This window comes from Sus scrofa, chromosome 4, assembly GCF_000003025.6.
Source record: "Sus scrofa isolate TJ Tabasco breed Duroc chromosome 4, Sscrofa11.1, whole genome shotgun sequence".
Taxonomy (NCBI): Eukaryota; Metazoa; Chordata; class Mammalia; order Artiodactyla; family Suidae; genus Sus; species Sus scrofa.
In genome coordinates, this window is record NC_010446.5 from 111,609,129 (window position 1) to 111,627,374 (window position 18,246).

The window sequence follows — 18,246 nt, forward strand, 5'->3', positions numbered from 1 at the left end:
TGAAACTAAAAAACAATATTGTAAATCAACTTCAATTAAAAAAAAATAACCTAAATGTTAAAGTTACACTATAAGCAAAACCTTTAAGGGAAAAAGAAGAAAATACGTCTGTATCTCAGTGTAGGCAAGAATTTATTTTAAAAAATATGAACGTCAGTAAGCACAAATGAAACAGTTGATCAGTTCAGCCATATTAAAATTAAGAGCATCTATTCATAGACATCATAAAGTGAAAAGACGAAGGGTATTTGCTAATTTGTAACTTGAAGGATTAGAAGCAACTATATAAAGAACTATACATATTTAAGAAAAAGACATAACCCATTAGAAAAATGGGCAAAAGGTATGAACAGGCATTTCACACAGGGAAAACATGAGTAGCAAATGAATATATTAAGAGATGCTCAACTTGGTTAGTAATTTGAAGAAATACAATTTAAGCCCACCGCGAGTGTACCTAATTTAAGAAGTTTGTCTGCAGTAAGTGTTTTGTGGCTTTAACCTATGGAGTTTGGAATTCACATATTCATTCAATAAATACTTGGTCTGTGCCAGGCACTGTTCTAGACACTTTGATCATATCCATGAATAAAATCTACAAAAAAATCATTTCCTTGTGGAGAATACTTGCACATGTATTGTTATGTGTTGGAGGTTGTGGGGTAGGGACATATGATAAACAATTGCATTAAAATGGAAAATTGTCATACAAATAGAGCTATAAATATCAGAATCCAGAAGAATAGTCTTAAAAACATCAGTAGTAACGATGACACTTTTGCAAATATGGAATATTAACGTCTGTATTCTGGGCCAAATGAAAGTTTAAGTGTAATTTCACATATGCAGGTCAGTGTTAAAAGTAGCACTGGAAAATACAATAAATGTCTGAAAATCCCATTTTATTTGACTGTCATCTTTATGCATCACTATCATAGAATAAATATAAAATTTGGAGGAGACACCAAAACTTTTTCAGAGATATTCATTAATTCAGCATCTTTGTGCCAACTGCGTTAGGTGCTGGGTCTACAGTAGTGAACAGAATAGTCACAATCCTGGGCAATTTAGAGTTGCTCTTAGAAAAAAAATAGGTTCAAATGATGTTATTGCTAAGAAACTTCTAAAACAAGCAGAAAGTTAATATCCAAAGCTACAATATATTATTATTATTATGTTTTTAGGGTCGCATCTGCAGCATATAGAAGTTCCCAGGCTAGGGGTCAAATCAGAGCCACAGCTGCTGGCCTATGGCACAGCCACAGCAATGCGGGATCCAAGCCAAGTCTGTGACCTGTACCACAGCTCAAGGCAACACTGGGTCATTAACCCACTAAGTGAGGCCAGGGATTGAACCCGCATCCTCATGGATACTGGTCGATTCATTTCCGCTGAGCCATAAGGGGAACTCCCCAATATATTAATTTTATTTTATTTTATTATTTTTTTATTTTTTTGTCTTTTTGTCTTTTTTGTTGTTGTTGTTGTTGTTGCTATTTCTTGGGCCGCTCCCGCGGCATATGGAGGTTCCCAGGCTAGGGGTTGAATCGGAGCTGTAGCCACCGGCCTACGCCAGAGCCACAGCAACGCGGGATCCGAGCTGCGTCTGCAACCTACACCACAGCTCACGGCAACGCCAGATCCTTAACCCACTGAGCAAGGGCAGGGACCGAACCCGCAACCTCATGGTTCCTAGTCGGATTCGTTAACCACTGCGCCACGACGGGAACTCCCCAATATATTAATTTTAAATGTTGAAGATAAGGTACCAAGATTTCTTAAGATTTGAAAGGCTCAATCACCAGGTTTTTTTGTTTGTTTGTTTGTTTGTTTGTTTTTTTACATCATTGCTGATTTTCTTAGCTTAGAGAAAGTTAGAGAAGGAAATTGATAGCATATTTTGAGTATATTCCAAAGTCAGATCCAAATGTTAGAACATTAAGAACTATCTCCCTGAGCCAGTATAAGAAAAAAATGGATCACAAATCCATGTGTTACTGCTTCCCAATTTTATCTTCTAGCTTTAGTATTTGATAGCTCATGGACTTGGAGTTTGACAGAGCACCAAAAGTAGCGTTTAGAGAAATCTGTAATTTTATTTTATTTTATTTTATTTATTTTTTTATTTTTTTGTCTTTTGTTGTTGTTGTTGTTGCTATTTCTTGGGCCGCTTCCTCGGCATATGGAGGTTCCCAGGCTAGGGGTTGAATTGGAGCTGTAGACAACGGCCTACGCCAGAGCCACAGCAACGCAGGATCCGAGCCGCGTCTGCAACCTACACCACAGCTCACGGCAACGCCGGATCCTTAACCCACTGAGCAAGGGCAGGGACTGAACCCGCAACCTCATGGTTCCTAGTCGGATTCGTTAACCACTGCGCCACGACGGGAACTCCGAAATCTGTAATTTTAGAGTCCATTTTAATTTAAATGATTCAGACTAACAGATCATCCAATGCTTGTTGCCATTTCCAAAAATCTTCTAAGAATATTGAGTTGGATGAGAAACTATCATTCTGCAACCTGGCCAATAATGTCCGTTTTCTTGGTAAATTTTGTTCTTTAATCAGTTTCTTTTTATTTTCAGCATTGATGCTGATGGGACAATGACAGTGGACTGGAATGAATGGAGGGACTACTTCTTATTTAATCCCGTTACAGACATTGAGGAAATTATCCGTTTCTGGAAACATTCTACTGTGAGTATGCTTCATGTATTAACTTATACGAATTTGGAGCTGTAAGCCATTGGTGTAGTTATCCAAGAGCACTCTAACACTGGTGGGCCAGGGTACCCAAGTCCCAGAAGCTCCTCAACTTATAGAATTCTATTAGTCTCTTAGGTGTATATTTAAAGTATCTTTAAAAAAAAAAAAAAAGCAAAACAAACAAGACTGTATAAACTTTGCAGATGTAGTTCCTGTTTTTACCATTCTCAAAATTTGGAAGAGGTACTGCCTTCCAAAAATCTTATGCAGATTCAGCTTTTGTTGTCATTTGAGTGTTCTGCCATAGGGAAGTGTCACAGTTACAGGCATAAGTTACTTTTTATGATGATATAATAATAAATAAATAATAAAGAATCTCAGTATCTTTTGGTTGCTGAGGATCTGTTTCTTTGGCTATTGATAATGGTTAGAGAGTCCCTTCTGAAACTTACTTGTTCAGTCAACTGTGTAGATTTATCTCTGACATAAGGCACCTATAATACTAGTCATGGATGGTTAAGAAAACCTATGGCTCATCTGCTCAGCATTGCTCACCCATCTCTATATTCCTCAAAACTTTCAAATTTCAATTCATTTCATTAGTATTTTGCTGAAATAGCCTGGTGTAAATGAATTTCATTTTATTGTGCAATCTGTTCCTGAAAATAGTGGGAGCTCCTAGAGAGAGTTTTTATTTTTCTCCTGGGTTTGACTACTATACTTATTCCTGGGATTTCAGAAAACTTCATGTGCACTAAATGAAGCCTAGAGTTCACATTGCTCATAGTAAAAAAAATGCCTAAACTTACCTAGAGCATTGTAGAATTATTGGTGATTAATACCTTTTCAACTGTGAATATAGAATAATACTATATTAGTAGTTTAGTTGCCTTGATAACCTTTATATTTATCTGAGGTCATTTATATAATCAAATCATGACTGGGTCTTTGGAGATAGTTGATAACATTAGAGGCTGTAATCATGTATCTATTTTATTGGTAGTAAAATGGAGAAACCGAAAGCTACTATACTGTAGCATAGTTCCTTACCCTGACACACTCTAACTGTAAAATCTTTGACACTAGAACCATTTAAATAATAAAATTGTAAAAATATCATTATAGAATTTTGTTGCTGTCAAGCTATGTATGTAAACTATAGTGATGTTTAGAGTAGATTGGAAGGTGGATCATTTTAAACAATACCTTGCTGTTAGCTACATTTTATATAGAATCTATTGCATGGTTTAAATGACAAGTCAGATTTATAAAATATATATGTAGACAGTCTGTATAGGAAATGAGCTGAGGGGTATTCATATTACAGTTTTTATTTAATTTTTATCTACGTATTTAAAGCACATATGATGGTATAAATTATAAGATGGATATAATTTCGAGGGCGTATCTTCGAAGAACTGACAGATTAATTTCTTTCTGTAGCCAATAAGGCTTCACTCTATCTGATAAAAGGCTGCCCTTTCATTCTGACTTAGAGCCAGAAGACAAAAGTTACTCTGAATCTACTAAGAAAAAAAGTTGTAATTGTTGATTTTGTAAATTTGAGATTAGTGTTAATTTTGTTTTTTGTGAACTGATCTTGCACTTCATTTAGCATCAATAGCCTACTTATAATTGCCTCCGTGCTCGAATTGGTTCAGTATAGTACTGAGGAATGAAGTTGATCTTAATGATAAGACATGATTCTTCTCTAAAACAAACCTTCTGGATGATGTATTTTTAATTGAAGGAGCCTCAGGGTCTTTTTTCCATTTTAACAGGGTATTGACATAGGAGACAGTTTAACTATTCCGGATGAGTTCACGGAAGATGAAAAAAAGTCAGGACAGTGGTGGAGGCAGCTCTTGGCAGGAGGTGTTGCCGGCGCCGTCTCTCGAACAAGCACTGCCCCTTTGGATCGTCTGAAAGTCATGATGCAGGTGTGCCTTTGGATCCTGTGTCTAAGTTTGTCCTAAATAACCTGAAACAATGAGAAATACAGTGCTTTGAAAAAAGTTGAAAAATTTCTTAGTAATAGTCATATCTTTAAAAATAAATCTCTCAATTTTGTTGCTATTAATCCCAAATTCAGTCCATATATGTATTTCTGTCTGAACAAACCTTAAATTGTTGGTACCTGTGTGTGATGAACTTTTAATCTTGGCAGTCTGTGACTACTCCAAGTGTTTAATTAGAAAAGAAAATCTGGAGCTCCCATCATGGTTCAGTGGTAATAAATCCTGCTAGTATCCATGCAGATGCACGTTGGATCCCTGGCCTCACTCATGGGTTAAGGATCTGGTTTTGCCACGAGTTGTGGAATAGGTTGCAGATGTAGCTCGGATCTGGTGTTCCTGTGGCTGTGGCGTAGACCAGTAGCTGCAGCTCCTATTTGATCCCAGTCCTGGGACTGTCCATATGCCACAGGTGTGGGCCTAAAAAGACAAAAAACAACAACAACAACAACAAAAAAAACAAAACAACAACAACAAAAAAAATCCCCAGCAATTATTATAGGGTTCTCCTTAAATTATGTATATTTTCCTTCTACTTTATATGCTTTCTCAAAAGAGGTTTTTGTTGTTTGTTTGTTTCCTAAAATCCGGAATCTTGGAGCAGGGATGTAATTTTAAAAATTATTCTGAAGATGAATTTGGCAGAAAAAGACCTAGGTTTATAGACTAACTTTACTCTTCACTAGCAGTGTAGCCTTAGTTGGTTAGAATGGAAAGAAAAGAGGAAAAGGAAAGTATTGTTATTTATTTGGTGCTCATTGTAATAACCCATTGACTCCTCTAGTAAACCTGCAAGAGAGGATTTTATCCTCATATTATCTCTGGGGAACACGAGGCTCAGAGAATTAAATAATTTTTCCTTTACAATAAATTAGATGAGGAATGGAGTATTTTTGGCCCCAAAGTGCATGGTTCTCACATTAAATGGAATCCCTGAGAACTCATTTTCCTTAATTCTGGAATGGGAATAAGAATACCTGACAAAGGTGGTTGTAAGAATTAACCAGGGTAAGGTATGTGAAAATGCCTGATACATGAGAACACCCTGCTGGAATATAGTAATTGCTTAAAAAAAGGTTTTTAAAGGTTGTATTATTATTCTTATGGTCAGCACATCTCAAAAATATATTTTGGGGTAAAGATACTGACTTTTAAAAAACAGGAGTGAGAACTGGTGTGTATTTTTCTTTTTTTTTTTTTTTTAATTGTCTTTTTGCCTTTTCTAGGTCCACTCCTGTGGCACATGGAGATTCCCAGGCTAGGGGTCTAATCAGAACTGTAGCCACTGGCCTACACCAGAGCCACAGCAATGCGGGATCTGAGCTGCGTCTGCGACCTACACCACAGCTCCTGGCAATGCCAGATCCTTAATCCACTGAGCAAGGCCAGGGATCGAACCCACAACCCCATGGTTCCTAGTCAGATTCGTTAACCACTGAGCCACGATGGGAACTCCTGTATTTTTCTTTAGGAACAAAAGAAAATTGAGAGCTTGAATAAATATTCATCTCTTCCTTAGGCATATTTTATTGTGAAATTTATGTAAAATAAAATGGATATATCTGGATGTTAGTTCCTACAATTTTGCTTGGGGTTGGGGGGGTGGCATTCTCTAAACTACCTTCAGATTCAGTAGTTCACAGAACTCGCTGGAAGCTTTTATACTCATGGTTATGGTTTATTACAGAGAAAGATACACATTAAAATCAGCTAAGGAAAGAAGAGCATAGGGCTCTACTCAGGGAAGTACCAAATGCAGTTTCTGTTGTCCTCTGCCCAGAGAGTCACACTGTGGGATTTCCTGGCATCAGTGTGTGACAATATGCACAGAGTTTTTATTGTGTCTAGACCTTTGGTCTTCAGCCCCTTCCATCTTTTTTTTTCTTTTTTCTTAATAGTAGTTATTCTTTTTTTTTTTTTTTCTTTTTTATGGCTCCACCTGTGGCATATGGAAGTTCCTGTGCTAGGGATTGAACTGGTGCTGCAGCTGCAGGCCTACACCACAGCCACAGCAACACCAGATCAGAGCTACAATTTTTATTTTTGTTGTTAGGCTGTGTGCATTCCAGTGTCTAGGGCTCTGCTAAAAACATAATATCCACATTGTTTTCAGACACATTTGTATTTCTGTGAGTATTATTTCTTGCAGGGAGGGATAATGTGTTACTTCCAGAGTATTTTTCTAATTTTTCTCAACAATGAACTTGCTCATGTTCCAAAAGGGATTCCATAGCCTAACAAAGAATAATTTGATTTATATTATCTTTTGAATGTTTTCCCAATTTTAATTTTGGTCCTGTCCTCTCTGCCTGCTTTCCTCCACTGAGGATATTGATTTTTCTATGTTTTAGATTCAGAGTCAGGCCTCTAAACTGGTGGTAATAATTCTTTGCATCCTATGTTCTGTTTTCAAGTGCATTAATAAATAGTATTGAAGAAAAGAGAGTGGTTTCTATGACTACTTTGGAAGTAGTAATTAACATGCCACCAGTATTTTATAACATGCTGCTTTAATTTGTAGGTCCATGGTTCAAAATCAGAGAAAATGAACATATATGGTGGCTTTCGACAGATGGTGAAAGAAGGAGGGATCCGCTCCCTTTGGAGAGGAAATGGTACAAATGTCATTAAAATTGCGCCTGAAACAGCTGTTAAGTTCTGGGCATATGAACAGGTAATTGTTATCATCCATGGAATTTATTAACAAAGAGGAGTTAATCAGCTGATGGAATAACAGTTAACATGCAGCGCTTTTTAGATTATTGTTTTAGCTCATGAGACTTTTCTGCATATGCTCCATGAGGAATTTCTCTTACAGAAGATCAGGCTAGATACACTCAGAGACTCCTCTTGACTAAATTCTGGAATTCTGAATTTCTGACCTTTGTGTTCTTTCCTGAGTAGCTCGTAAAGGCAATGGAGAATTATAGCTTATTCATTTTGCATTCAGAGGAGATGCTGCACATTAACATAAGTCTTTATGAAAGTATCCCATCCAACATCTGGAAGGAGAACTTTTTAAGTTGAAGTCCTCTGTGCAATTTGACATTGCTGTAAAACTGAGTTGAATTTAGAGTGAAAGCTCCATGAAGGCAGGGGGCTTGGCTTTTTCTCCATGTACTCCAGCGCTTAGAGCCTGGCACGTGGTAAGTGCTGAGTAAGTGTTTCTTGAATGAGTGAGTGAAGGAATAAATGAAGGAGTGCATTTACCTCTGAATCAACTTCCCTATTGACTTAGATTATGTAGGATACTTAGCTGTTAGGATACTGCTTCAGCATGACATGGTATTAAGAGGAAATACAGTAGTGGGTTTTAGAATTTGGTTTCTCTTTATGGTCATTAACAAAATTATCTAGTTAAGGCATGCGTAAAATTGTTCTTTCCATTTTTTCTTCCATCATGATTAATCATAGAGAATAAGAACTTTGAAACTTAATTCCAACTTATAATTTTTATTATTTCAAATAGATTTTTGATTGTTTTGTAGCGTGTTTTTTCTTGAGCAACAGAATAGTGTTAAGAAGATTACAAAGTCTAGTGGTGTCTTGACTTAGGAAATAGAGAAGCAAAGAAAAAATTCAATAAAATCTAGGCTCCATGGCTGTAATTAGAGCCTGTCTTTGGGAAGGATATTTTCCTTCAGTGAATGTTTAAGGAAGCAAATCACGACTACTAAGAGGTAGCGTTTCAGGTACCTGTAGGTGAGTCTGACCACCTACTTGGATTTTATGAAGGAAAGCCAGAGCCTAAAATAAATAAGTGTTCAAGTATAAAACCATTATTCCATGTGCCGAAGTCAGTATTTTTGAAAGTCCACGTTACTGCAAAAGCAAACGTGCATATTGCACTTTGCGACTTGCCTGGCTGATTCTTCTCTTGGACCCTGTCAACAGGTATCCTTTGCTTCCATCCAGCCAGACTTTGTTCTGAGCTCTTGTCACCGTATTCTAACTTCTGCATGCTAACTTTCTTTAGAGATCAAAAGAAAGCTCTCTGCACAGTGTGGCATAGTGTTCTTGTGGTCCCTGGGCCCTATTTTGCATGTCTACTTTCTGTCCCCTGCTGAAGGTCCACTTATCCCTCAGGGCTCTCCCAAGGCCAGCTTCCTATGAGAAGCATTTCCTAAGCATCCCACCCAAAACCAATGCCTCTCCTGCCCAGCTTCCTAAGAGCACTGGATTATAGAATGTTCAGTCTTCCACCCATTGTTATTCCCAGTGAGTTGTAAACCACTTTGGGAATAAATATTATGCCATATGTATTCTCAAATTTCCTGGTGTATGTAGCTAGCTCACTTCTGGATTCAGGTAGGTCTTGTTCACTGAATAACTAAAAGCTTAGAAAATGAAGAAAAGGATATTTTCAGCCTGGTATGTAGCCCTTTTAAACATAAGAATTTAAAGCTGTGGTCCGTTTCGGTTGTCATTACCATGGCAGTGCAGTTGTGTCAGTGACAGGGTGGCAGGTGTGGTGTAATATTGTCATGGTTTCAGCTGCCATCTGTGTGCTGACTGCCTTCCATTCTAACCTTTCCCTCCTCATCTCCACCTGCACGTCCACCCATGCCCTGCACATCCATGCGTCTCCACTTACATCTCCCAGGGGTACCTCAGACTTGGCGTGTCCACAGTGCAGCAGTCATCTCTCCACCACCGCTTGCTCCAGTGACACACACACACCCACACGTTCCACTCCTCTACCTATAGGTCATATGGTGGTGAACATTCTTCCAGACTTTCCTGGAGTTATTTCCTCCAGGAAACCTTCCCTTTATTTCCCTCTGTTAGCGCTTTGACATTGAATTCTGATTATCTCAGTACTTAACCTCTCTTCTTATTGAGACTGTGAGCTTCCTTAGGTGGTATTTGATGGGTATTTTGAGCGGAAGCAGCAACCTGTGGGCAGAAATGTAGGCACAGGAGAGCATCAGTCATGAAGAAAGCTGCAGGTGGTTCACAGGTTCATGTGTAATCAAGTATATTTCTGGGAAGATAACAATGAAAGGCTGGACAGGTAGGTGGAGCCAAATGCAAAAGGAAGTCTAGATTTTATTCTCAAAATGGTGAGGGGGATATTGAAGCCTCTTACGTTGGGGAGTGGAATGAGTGTATTTACATTTAAGAAAGCTCAACCTGGAAAAAGATTAGAGATGTATTGGAAGAGATTGAGGCTGTACTAGACGTAGGAAGATTATTTAAGGAAATATTTCAGGAATTCACATAAGAAATGATGAGTACCAGTATAGGGTGATGGCTCTAGTGCTTGGAGAAAAACTGAAATGAGCTGAAAAATAGTTGGGGACATAGAAACAACAGAGCTCATTGAGTGGATATGGAGGTGAGAAAGAGGACTCAAGGATGATACTCCGGTTTCTAACGTGAGCAACTAAATACATAGATAAGATGATAAGAGGAATAGATTTTGAGGTAGAACAACAGGTGGCATTGTGAGCCTGCTGGATTTGAGCTATGTCTGTGACACATGCAGGAGTAGTTCTGGAGAAGCTTTGTTCTTCAGTAGAGAGGGCGTGATTGAGGCGAAGCCTTTGGCGTGGATCACTTGGAAGGCTTACAGAATGAGAAGAGTTTTAGACATATAGCCAGGGAGAAGTAGAAGGAGAAAGCTGCAAATACCTAGAAAGTGTGAACCCTTTATTAACCTTGTGTGTTCTTTGCATCTTGGGAAGAATGCTATGACTCTGCTTTTAGCAAAGGAGCTACTGCGTCCCCTCTGTGGACCATCTGTGTTTTGTGGAATTCTGACTTGAAAATCACTGTCCAGTAATTTTCAGTATTAATTCCAGTAAGGCTAATACATTAGCCTTCAAGCCTGACTTTTCTGTAGATGTTATTACTGTAGTGGATGCATTTTGAGACACATCACATTGTCAATCAATTGATTTCTAGAATCTGATGTGTATTTAGTATTGTCTAAGCTTGGGGCTGCCATAGCAAAATCCTGTACACTGGGTGCTTAAAACAACAGAAGTATATTCTCATAGTTCTGGAGCTGGAATGTCTGTCATCAAGCTGCTGACCAGTTAGGCTTCTGGTGAGGGCCCTCTTGCTGGCTTGCAGATGGCCACCTTCTCACCGTGTGCTCACAGGGCCTTTCCTTGGTGCATACATATTGGGGGAGGCTGGCGGTGGAAGAGAGGATGAGAGTAAGCATGTGTATGAAAGAAAGAAAAAAAAGGTAAAGAACTCTCTGGTATCTCTTGTCATAAAGACTCATCCTTATAAGACCCGATCAAACCATAGTTACCTCCCCAAGGTCTCATCTCCAAATACCATCGCAGTGGGGATTACAGTTTCAACATATGAATTTGTAGCAGCAGAGAGCAGGGGGTAGGGGAGAAAACAATATAATTCATCCTATAGCAGATATTAACATACATTTAAAACTTTATTTACACAGTACAAGAAATTGCTTACTGAGGAAGGACAAAAAGTAGGAACCTTCGAGAGATTTATTTCTGGTTCCATGGCTGGAGCAACTGCACAAACTTTTATTTATCCTATGGAGGTGAGTACCATTGTGAAGTCTGATTGCATTGATGGTGGTTGTGTTGTTATCTAGTGTAACAAATTATCCCAAAATTAACAGTTTAAAGCAACAGGTATTTATCACCTCTCAGTTTCTGTGGGTCAGGAATCTGGGCATAGCGTAGCTGGGTCCCTGTCTCAGGGTTTGTCACAGCCTATAGTCAAGTGTCAGCCAGGGCTGCAGTCACTGCAAGGTTCAGCTGGGGGTGGGTCTGTTTTCAAGCTTACTCACATGTGTGTTTTCAGCTCTCCCTAGCTATTGGTTGGAGACAGTAGTTCCTTATCACGTGAGCCTCTCCATAGGATGCTTGACTGTCCTCACAACATGGTAGCTGGTTTCTCCAAACCTGTAATCAAAGAGGCCACCCAAGACAGAAGCCACCATCTTGGGACACACCTGTACTCTGTTGGTTACCCAGACTTCCCCGGGTAGAGTGTGGAAAGGGGCAGCCCCGGGTGTGAATACCAGAGGCAGGGAGCGTTGGGGGCTGTCTTGGAGGCTGGCTGCCACAGTGTTGGTAAGAATTTTAACATCCATTCTTCTCCAAAGAGTTTTGGAACCTTAGAATTTGATTAGGTGATGGTCATCCTAACTGGACATCCTTCCATTGGAGCGTAGGTTAGCGAACCATGGACCTGTGCACTGTTTCGCACAGTTCTTGAGCTAGGAACAGTTTTTACATTTTACCTTTTAAAAAACGGTTTCAACGACAACAGCAACAGCAAAACAAAATGAAAGAATGTGCAACAGAGACCTGGTATTTTAGTCCTGCCAAGACTGAAGTATTTACTTGGTAGAAAACGTTTGCCAACTTCTGCATTAGAGCAAAAATAATATTGTGGATGTGGATATTTTTATCGATATGACAGAGGGCTTCAACAACTGATAACACCTAAGTGTGAAATGCACTTAATTTTCCCCTTCATGGTATTCATATTAATAGCTTTCCTTGCAGGCCTCTTAATATGATTGTTCATATTCCTCTACATACCCCTCAAAAAATATCCTAACTTCATACCTCATTTCCCTCTTAATAGCATCACTTCCCAGCCCCCTGCTGGCCTCATCCTGAGTTCCAAGCTAGAAAAACAGGAATCATCCTTTATCCTACCATTTCCACCATGCTCCATAGCTAACTGATCACAGTCAGTTTTTTAAAGACATCAGTAGACTGTCTTCTTTTTCCTCCGCCACTGCCCTAATTCGGATCCTCTTTGCAATAAATGGGTCTTCTTGGCTCTGGTCTTGGACCCTCAACAGACGTGATATATGAGAGCAAACACATCGGTGGATTGGACAGACATTTCGGTGACAGTGTATGCTGGGTATTTGTTTTCTATAAAAGTACTTCTTTTGCATTCCATGATGATAGCATTAATATGAATAATACTATTTGTCATACTCTTTCATAACCAGGTTCTGAAAACCAGGCTGGCTGTAGGCAAAACTGGACAATACTCTGGGATATTTGATTGTGCCAAGAAGATTTTGAAACATGAAGGCATGGGAGCTTTTTACAAAGGTTATGTTCCCAATTTATTAGGCATCATACCTTATGCAGGTATAGATCTTGCTGTGTATGAGGTGAGTTTGTAGCAATCTTTTGAATCTGAAAATGTAGTTAAATCGTTCTCATTGTTAGAATTTGACTTTCTATAGACAGGTACATATATACCAGGAAACAGTTTGGGACCAAAAATAGATTCAAGGGTGTGCTCTTTGATCTTTCTTTTCAAGTTCCTTGCATATGCGACCCCATACCCCTGTAGTCACTTTTGTATTAGATGTCGCTGCGAATTATTTTTATTTAATGGAGGAGAATAGACTCACATTAAGATATAGTTGTTCACATCTCTAACATGATCTACCAAAAATTAAATGGATTAAAGACTTCAATGTAAGATGGGAAACTATAAACTTCTAGAGGAAAACACAGAACACTCTTTGATATAAATTGCAGAAATAATTTTTTGGATCTGTCTCCTAGAGTAATGGAAATGAAAACAAAAATAAACAAATGGGACCTAATTAAATTTAACAATTTTTCCACAGCAAGTGAATCTATAAACAAAACAAAACAGACCAAAAAGACAGTCTATGGACTGAGAGAATATATTTGTGAACAGCTCTAATAAGGTACTAATTTCCAAAATACACAGATTTCTCATGCAGCTTAATATAAAAAAAACAACCCAATCAAAAATGTAGAAGGGAGTTCCTGCCATGGCTCGTGGATTAAGAATCTGACTGCAGTGGCTCAAATTGCTCCAGAGTGAAGGTTTGATCCTTGGCCTGGCAGAGTAGGTTAAAGGGTCTGGCATTGCTGCAGGTGCAGTGTAGGTCACAGCTATGGCTTGGATTCAATCCCTGGCCCAGGAACTTCCATACACAGTGGATACAGCCATAAAAATTTTTAAAAAGTGGGCAGAAGACCTAAATAGACACTTGCCTAAAGAAGATATACAGATGGCCAACAGGAACATGAAAAGATGCTCGACATCACTAATTATTAGAGAAATGCAAAGCAAAACTTCAGTGAGAGATACCTCACTCTTCAGTTAGAATGGCTGTATTAAAAACTCTACAGGGAGTTCCTGTTGTGCAGCAGAAATGAACCCGACTAGTGTATATGAGGATGTGAGTTTGATCCCTGGCCTTCCTCAGTGAGTTAAGGATCTTGTGTTGCTGTGAGCTGTGGTGTAGTTACAGACACAGCTTGGATCCCATGTTGCTGTGGCTGTGGTGTAGGCTGGCAGCTGTATCTGTGATTTGACCCCTAGCCTGGGAACTTCATATGTCCTGGGTGTGGCCCTAAAAACAAAACAAAACAAAACAACAAAAACCTCTACAAATAAAAATTGCTGGAGAAAGTGTCGAGAAAAGCAAACTCTATTATTGGTGGGAATGTAAATTAGTGCAGCCACTCTGGAAAACAGTGTGGAAGTTCCTTTAAAAACTAAAAATAGAGTTACTGGTACCTGACTGGTATCCATGAGGGCTTGGGTTTGATCCCTGGATCTGGTGTTGCTGTGGTATAGGCTGGTGGCTACAGCTTAGATTCTACCCCTAACCTGGGAACCTCCATATGCCTTGGGTGAGGCCCTGAAATAGATAGATAGATAGATAGATAGATAGATAGATAGATAGATAGATAGATAGATAGAGTTACTATGTGATCCTGCAATCCCACTCCTGGGTGTGCATCTGGAGAAAAATCTAATTCAAAAAGATAATGCACCCCAATGCTCATAGCAACACTCTTTACAATAGCCAAGACATGGAAGCAACCTAAATGTCTGTCAGCATAGGAATGGATAAAGAAGATATATTACATATACACAGTGGAATACTACTCAGTCATGAAAAAGAATGAAATAATGCCATTTGCAGCAACATGGATGGACCTAGAGATTATTATAATATGTATATAACCTGAAGCTAATACAACATTATAAATAAACTGTAATTTAAAAATGGTTATTACAGGGAGTTCCCGTCGTGGCGCAGTGGTTAGCGAATCCGACTGGGAACCATGAGGTTGTGGGTTCGGTCCCTGCCCTTGCTCAGTGGGTTGACGATCCAGCGTTGCCGTGAGCCGTGGTGTAGGTTGCAGACGCGGCTCGGATCCCGCGTTGCTGTGGCTCTGGCGTAGGCCTGGGAACCTACCATATGCCGCGGGAGCTGCCCAAGAGATAGCAAAAAGACAAAAAAAAAAAAAAAATGGTTATTACAGATATAGTTTAGCTTAGAAGATAGTATTAGGAATTTTTTTTTTTTTGGGGAGAAAGAAAGCAAAAATGGCACATTTTCTTGATTTATTAAAATTGATAAAGCCAAGAGACTGATGTGAGTACCACAGAGTCATTCCTTGAACTTGTCAACCTGAAGAAACCCAGGAGGTGTAATCAAATACAAAGCGTTTATTTGGGGTTGAGGAATTGCAGTTTGGTCCACACAGATTTGGCTCGCAGCCTGAACAGTGTCAGCTAGGGAGTAAAAGTCTAGGTTTTTAGTGGCAAAGAAGGGAAGTTTGCATTACAAAGAGTTTTAATTTGAATTGAAGGCAGAACCTCACTGGTTAAACATGATTGATTACTAAGGCTAACACCTAGGGGGAGGTAGGAGTTTGTTACTGTGACAAATTGCAGGTGTTCTTTGCAGTGTCCTTGGACTACCTGTGATGTGGCCCAGTTCATAAGTTCATGGTTCCACCTGGTGAGATGTACATAAGGTCCAGCTTTTGAATGCGCTTCTGACTTCATTTAAAAGCTCCTTGACATAAGTGACTCCATTTCATTTCACATTTCCCCCTTTTGATTAAGATCATTCTCTAAATGCATTGCATTTAGATTTGCTTTGTCTCACATCACTGGGATTGGACCTATCCAGAAAATCACATTTCATGTGTAGGGGGTAAGTTTTTATTCTCCAATGGATTTTTCAAAGAATCAGTGTCACAAAGGGGTAGACCACATTTGAGGAACAGGGAGGCATTCAGGCAAGTTTGGTGGTTCATAAGGCAGTTGTCCTCGTGGCCTGATTAGCTAAGTTATTTCCTTTAGTTTGGATGCACAGGTACCCTAATGGTGGTTAGGACAGATGGAAGTTGGATCAATTCCAACAATTTATTGACCTAACTTTTATTCTTCATCTGGTTGCCTCCCGAGGTTAAGAATCCTCTGTTTCTAGAGCATGCCAAAGTCATGAACTACCCTAAAGGCAAAGCAACTCTGGATAGATATTCACAGTTTAACCTTCTGCTACGGTGAAATCTCTAGTTAAAGCACTGAGTTCTGCCTGCTGGGCTGGAGTAACGGTCAGCAGTGGAGCTGCTTCAGTTACTTCAGAGGAGCGTATAAGCGCATACGCATCCCAATATTTTCCTTTGCTGCTCTCCGGCAAGAGCCATCAGTAAACCATGACATCTCAGTGTTAGCAAGAGGGGTTTATTGTAAGTCAGCTCTAGCGGATAATAACTGCTCAGTCAGGGTAGACAGTCTTGAGAAGTTTTGTCATTAAGTAAACAGAGAAGGGTTGCAACCTTGAGGTTTTTGTAATGAGAAAGTCATGCGAGAAGTTAGTAACCATATTTCATATGGGGTAAGATGGCTTGCAGAAAGGTGTTGAGTATGATGCGAATTGAGCAAATCTCTTTTTGCACGGGGGAACAAATAATGAGTGGAGAGCCCCAAACTGTTTCTTCAGTTGATGTTGTGAGGGCTGCTGCTTCTGAAGCAGCTCTCATGTACTGGGGAGATGTCTGGCTACAGGTCCGATTGTTCAGTGGAATAGTCAGCGGGTCAGTATTGACCTCTGTGCCTTTGAGTCAGCACTGCTAAGGCCTTTGCCTTCTTTAATAAATGAAGTAGAAGAGGGAAAGCTGCTAATGAGTATATCTTAAAGTAGGGGACTGAGAAAGCCACAAAGAAGTTTTCTTCCCACTCTGAAGGATCTGGTCTTTCAGCTCTGAACAATGAATAAAGAGGCTGGGCTATTGAAAAACTAAGTATCCAATTTCTGAAGTATCTGGTCAGACCCACATATCTTTAAAGTTGTCTTTTGGTCTGTGACTAGGGGAAATTTAATACCTTTGAATCCTTCTAGGATCTAAAAGGAGTCCTTGATCTGAGATCAGGTGCCCTAGGTATTTGATCTACATGTGAACAAATTGTAATTCCTTTAGAGTCCTTATGACCTTAGCTCAAGGAGATGGATGCTGTCTTGCTCACTTGATTCCTCGGAAGAGAAACAGAGAAGAAAGCAACCAGCATATTGAAGAGGGTGGAAACGTATAGAAAAATGATATCTATTAAATGTGCTTCTCGGATCTGTAGAAAGTAAGAAGGGCTTTCGGTCTAGACTTATGGCCTGACAGTCCAGTATTGCCCTTTCCACATGAAAGAAAATAAAATTGGACTTTCTCAATCCATAGGGATGCTGAGAAAGTTGCTACAGAGGTCAGTTATGGTGAAGAATTTATTCTCTGTCGGTATTGACTTTAAGAAGGTATGAGGGTTGGGGCACCTGGTTGACAGTTGATGACAATGTTAATAGCCCTCAAATCTTGCACAAATTTCCATTCTCTTCTGTGGAGTTTCTTAATAGGGAGAGCGGGTGTATTACAGGGCCTAGTGCAGAGGACTATGTGGTCTTGGGTCCTACATTCCTCTGTGAATGATGTAGTTCCTGTTAAGACCTCAGGATTTAAAAGATCTTGTTAAGCATTAAGAAGCGGTTTACCACAGTCAATTTAAATTTAAACTGGGGGAGCGAAGTGAATCTGCCTAATATTGGCTGTGGATTTTGCCGATTCTCTTGAGGGTTTTCTTTAAGTGTATGTTATCTTCCAACCTTGTTTTAAGGGCAAAAACTGCTGATAGGCTTGAGGAGCTTGGAATGCTGGGGGTGCTGAGGGGTTGAATTAATTTCAAGGATACTTTCTTTTCCCTTTTGAAAAAAAAAAAAAAAAAGGGATAGAGCTGTCTCCTCAAGTGTATGCTTTGAGTTTTTTTGGAAGTATACCTTCTGGTAGAATTACTGGGTCATATGGGAATTCTTTGTTAAGCTTTTTGAGGACCAAGCTGTTTTCCATAGAATCTGTACCCTTTTCATTTCCACTAAGGGTACACAAGAATTCTGATTTTTCTACATCCTTGCTAATATTTCTTAGTTTCTAGCTTTTGTTTTTTGAGTACTTATCCTAACAGGTGTGAAGCAACATCTCATTGTGCTTTTGATTTGCATTTCTCTCACAATAAGTGATGTTGAGTGTCTTTCATATGGCTGTTGTCAATTTGTGTATCTTTTTGGAAGAAATGTCTATTCAAGCCCTTTGCCCATTTTTTAATCAGATTATTTTAAATATTGTTGTTTAGTTGTAGGAGTTCTTTATATACTTTGGATATTCACCTCTTATCAGATATATGGTTTGCAAACATATTCTCCCATTCCGTAGGTTGCCCTTTCACTCTGTTGAT

General features: G+C 39.2%; 1 protein-coding gene across 1 annotated transcript in view; it reads left to right on the plus strand.

Moving 5' to 3' along the window:
- The window catches only part of SLC25A24 (solute carrier family 25 member 24), a 52,205-nt gene that overhangs the window by 28,943 nt on the left and 5,016 nt on the right, over nucleotides 1-18,246 (plus strand). The window contains 5 exon segments of the mRNA NM_001199363.1: nucleotides 2,587-2,698; nucleotides 4,489-4,647; nucleotides 7,244-7,396; nucleotides 11,141-11,248; nucleotides 12,686-12,853. Of these exon segments, the coding sequence (NP_001186292.1) occupies nucleotides 2,587-2,698; nucleotides 4,489-4,647; nucleotides 7,244-7,396; nucleotides 11,141-11,248; nucleotides 12,686-12,853 (700 nt within the window).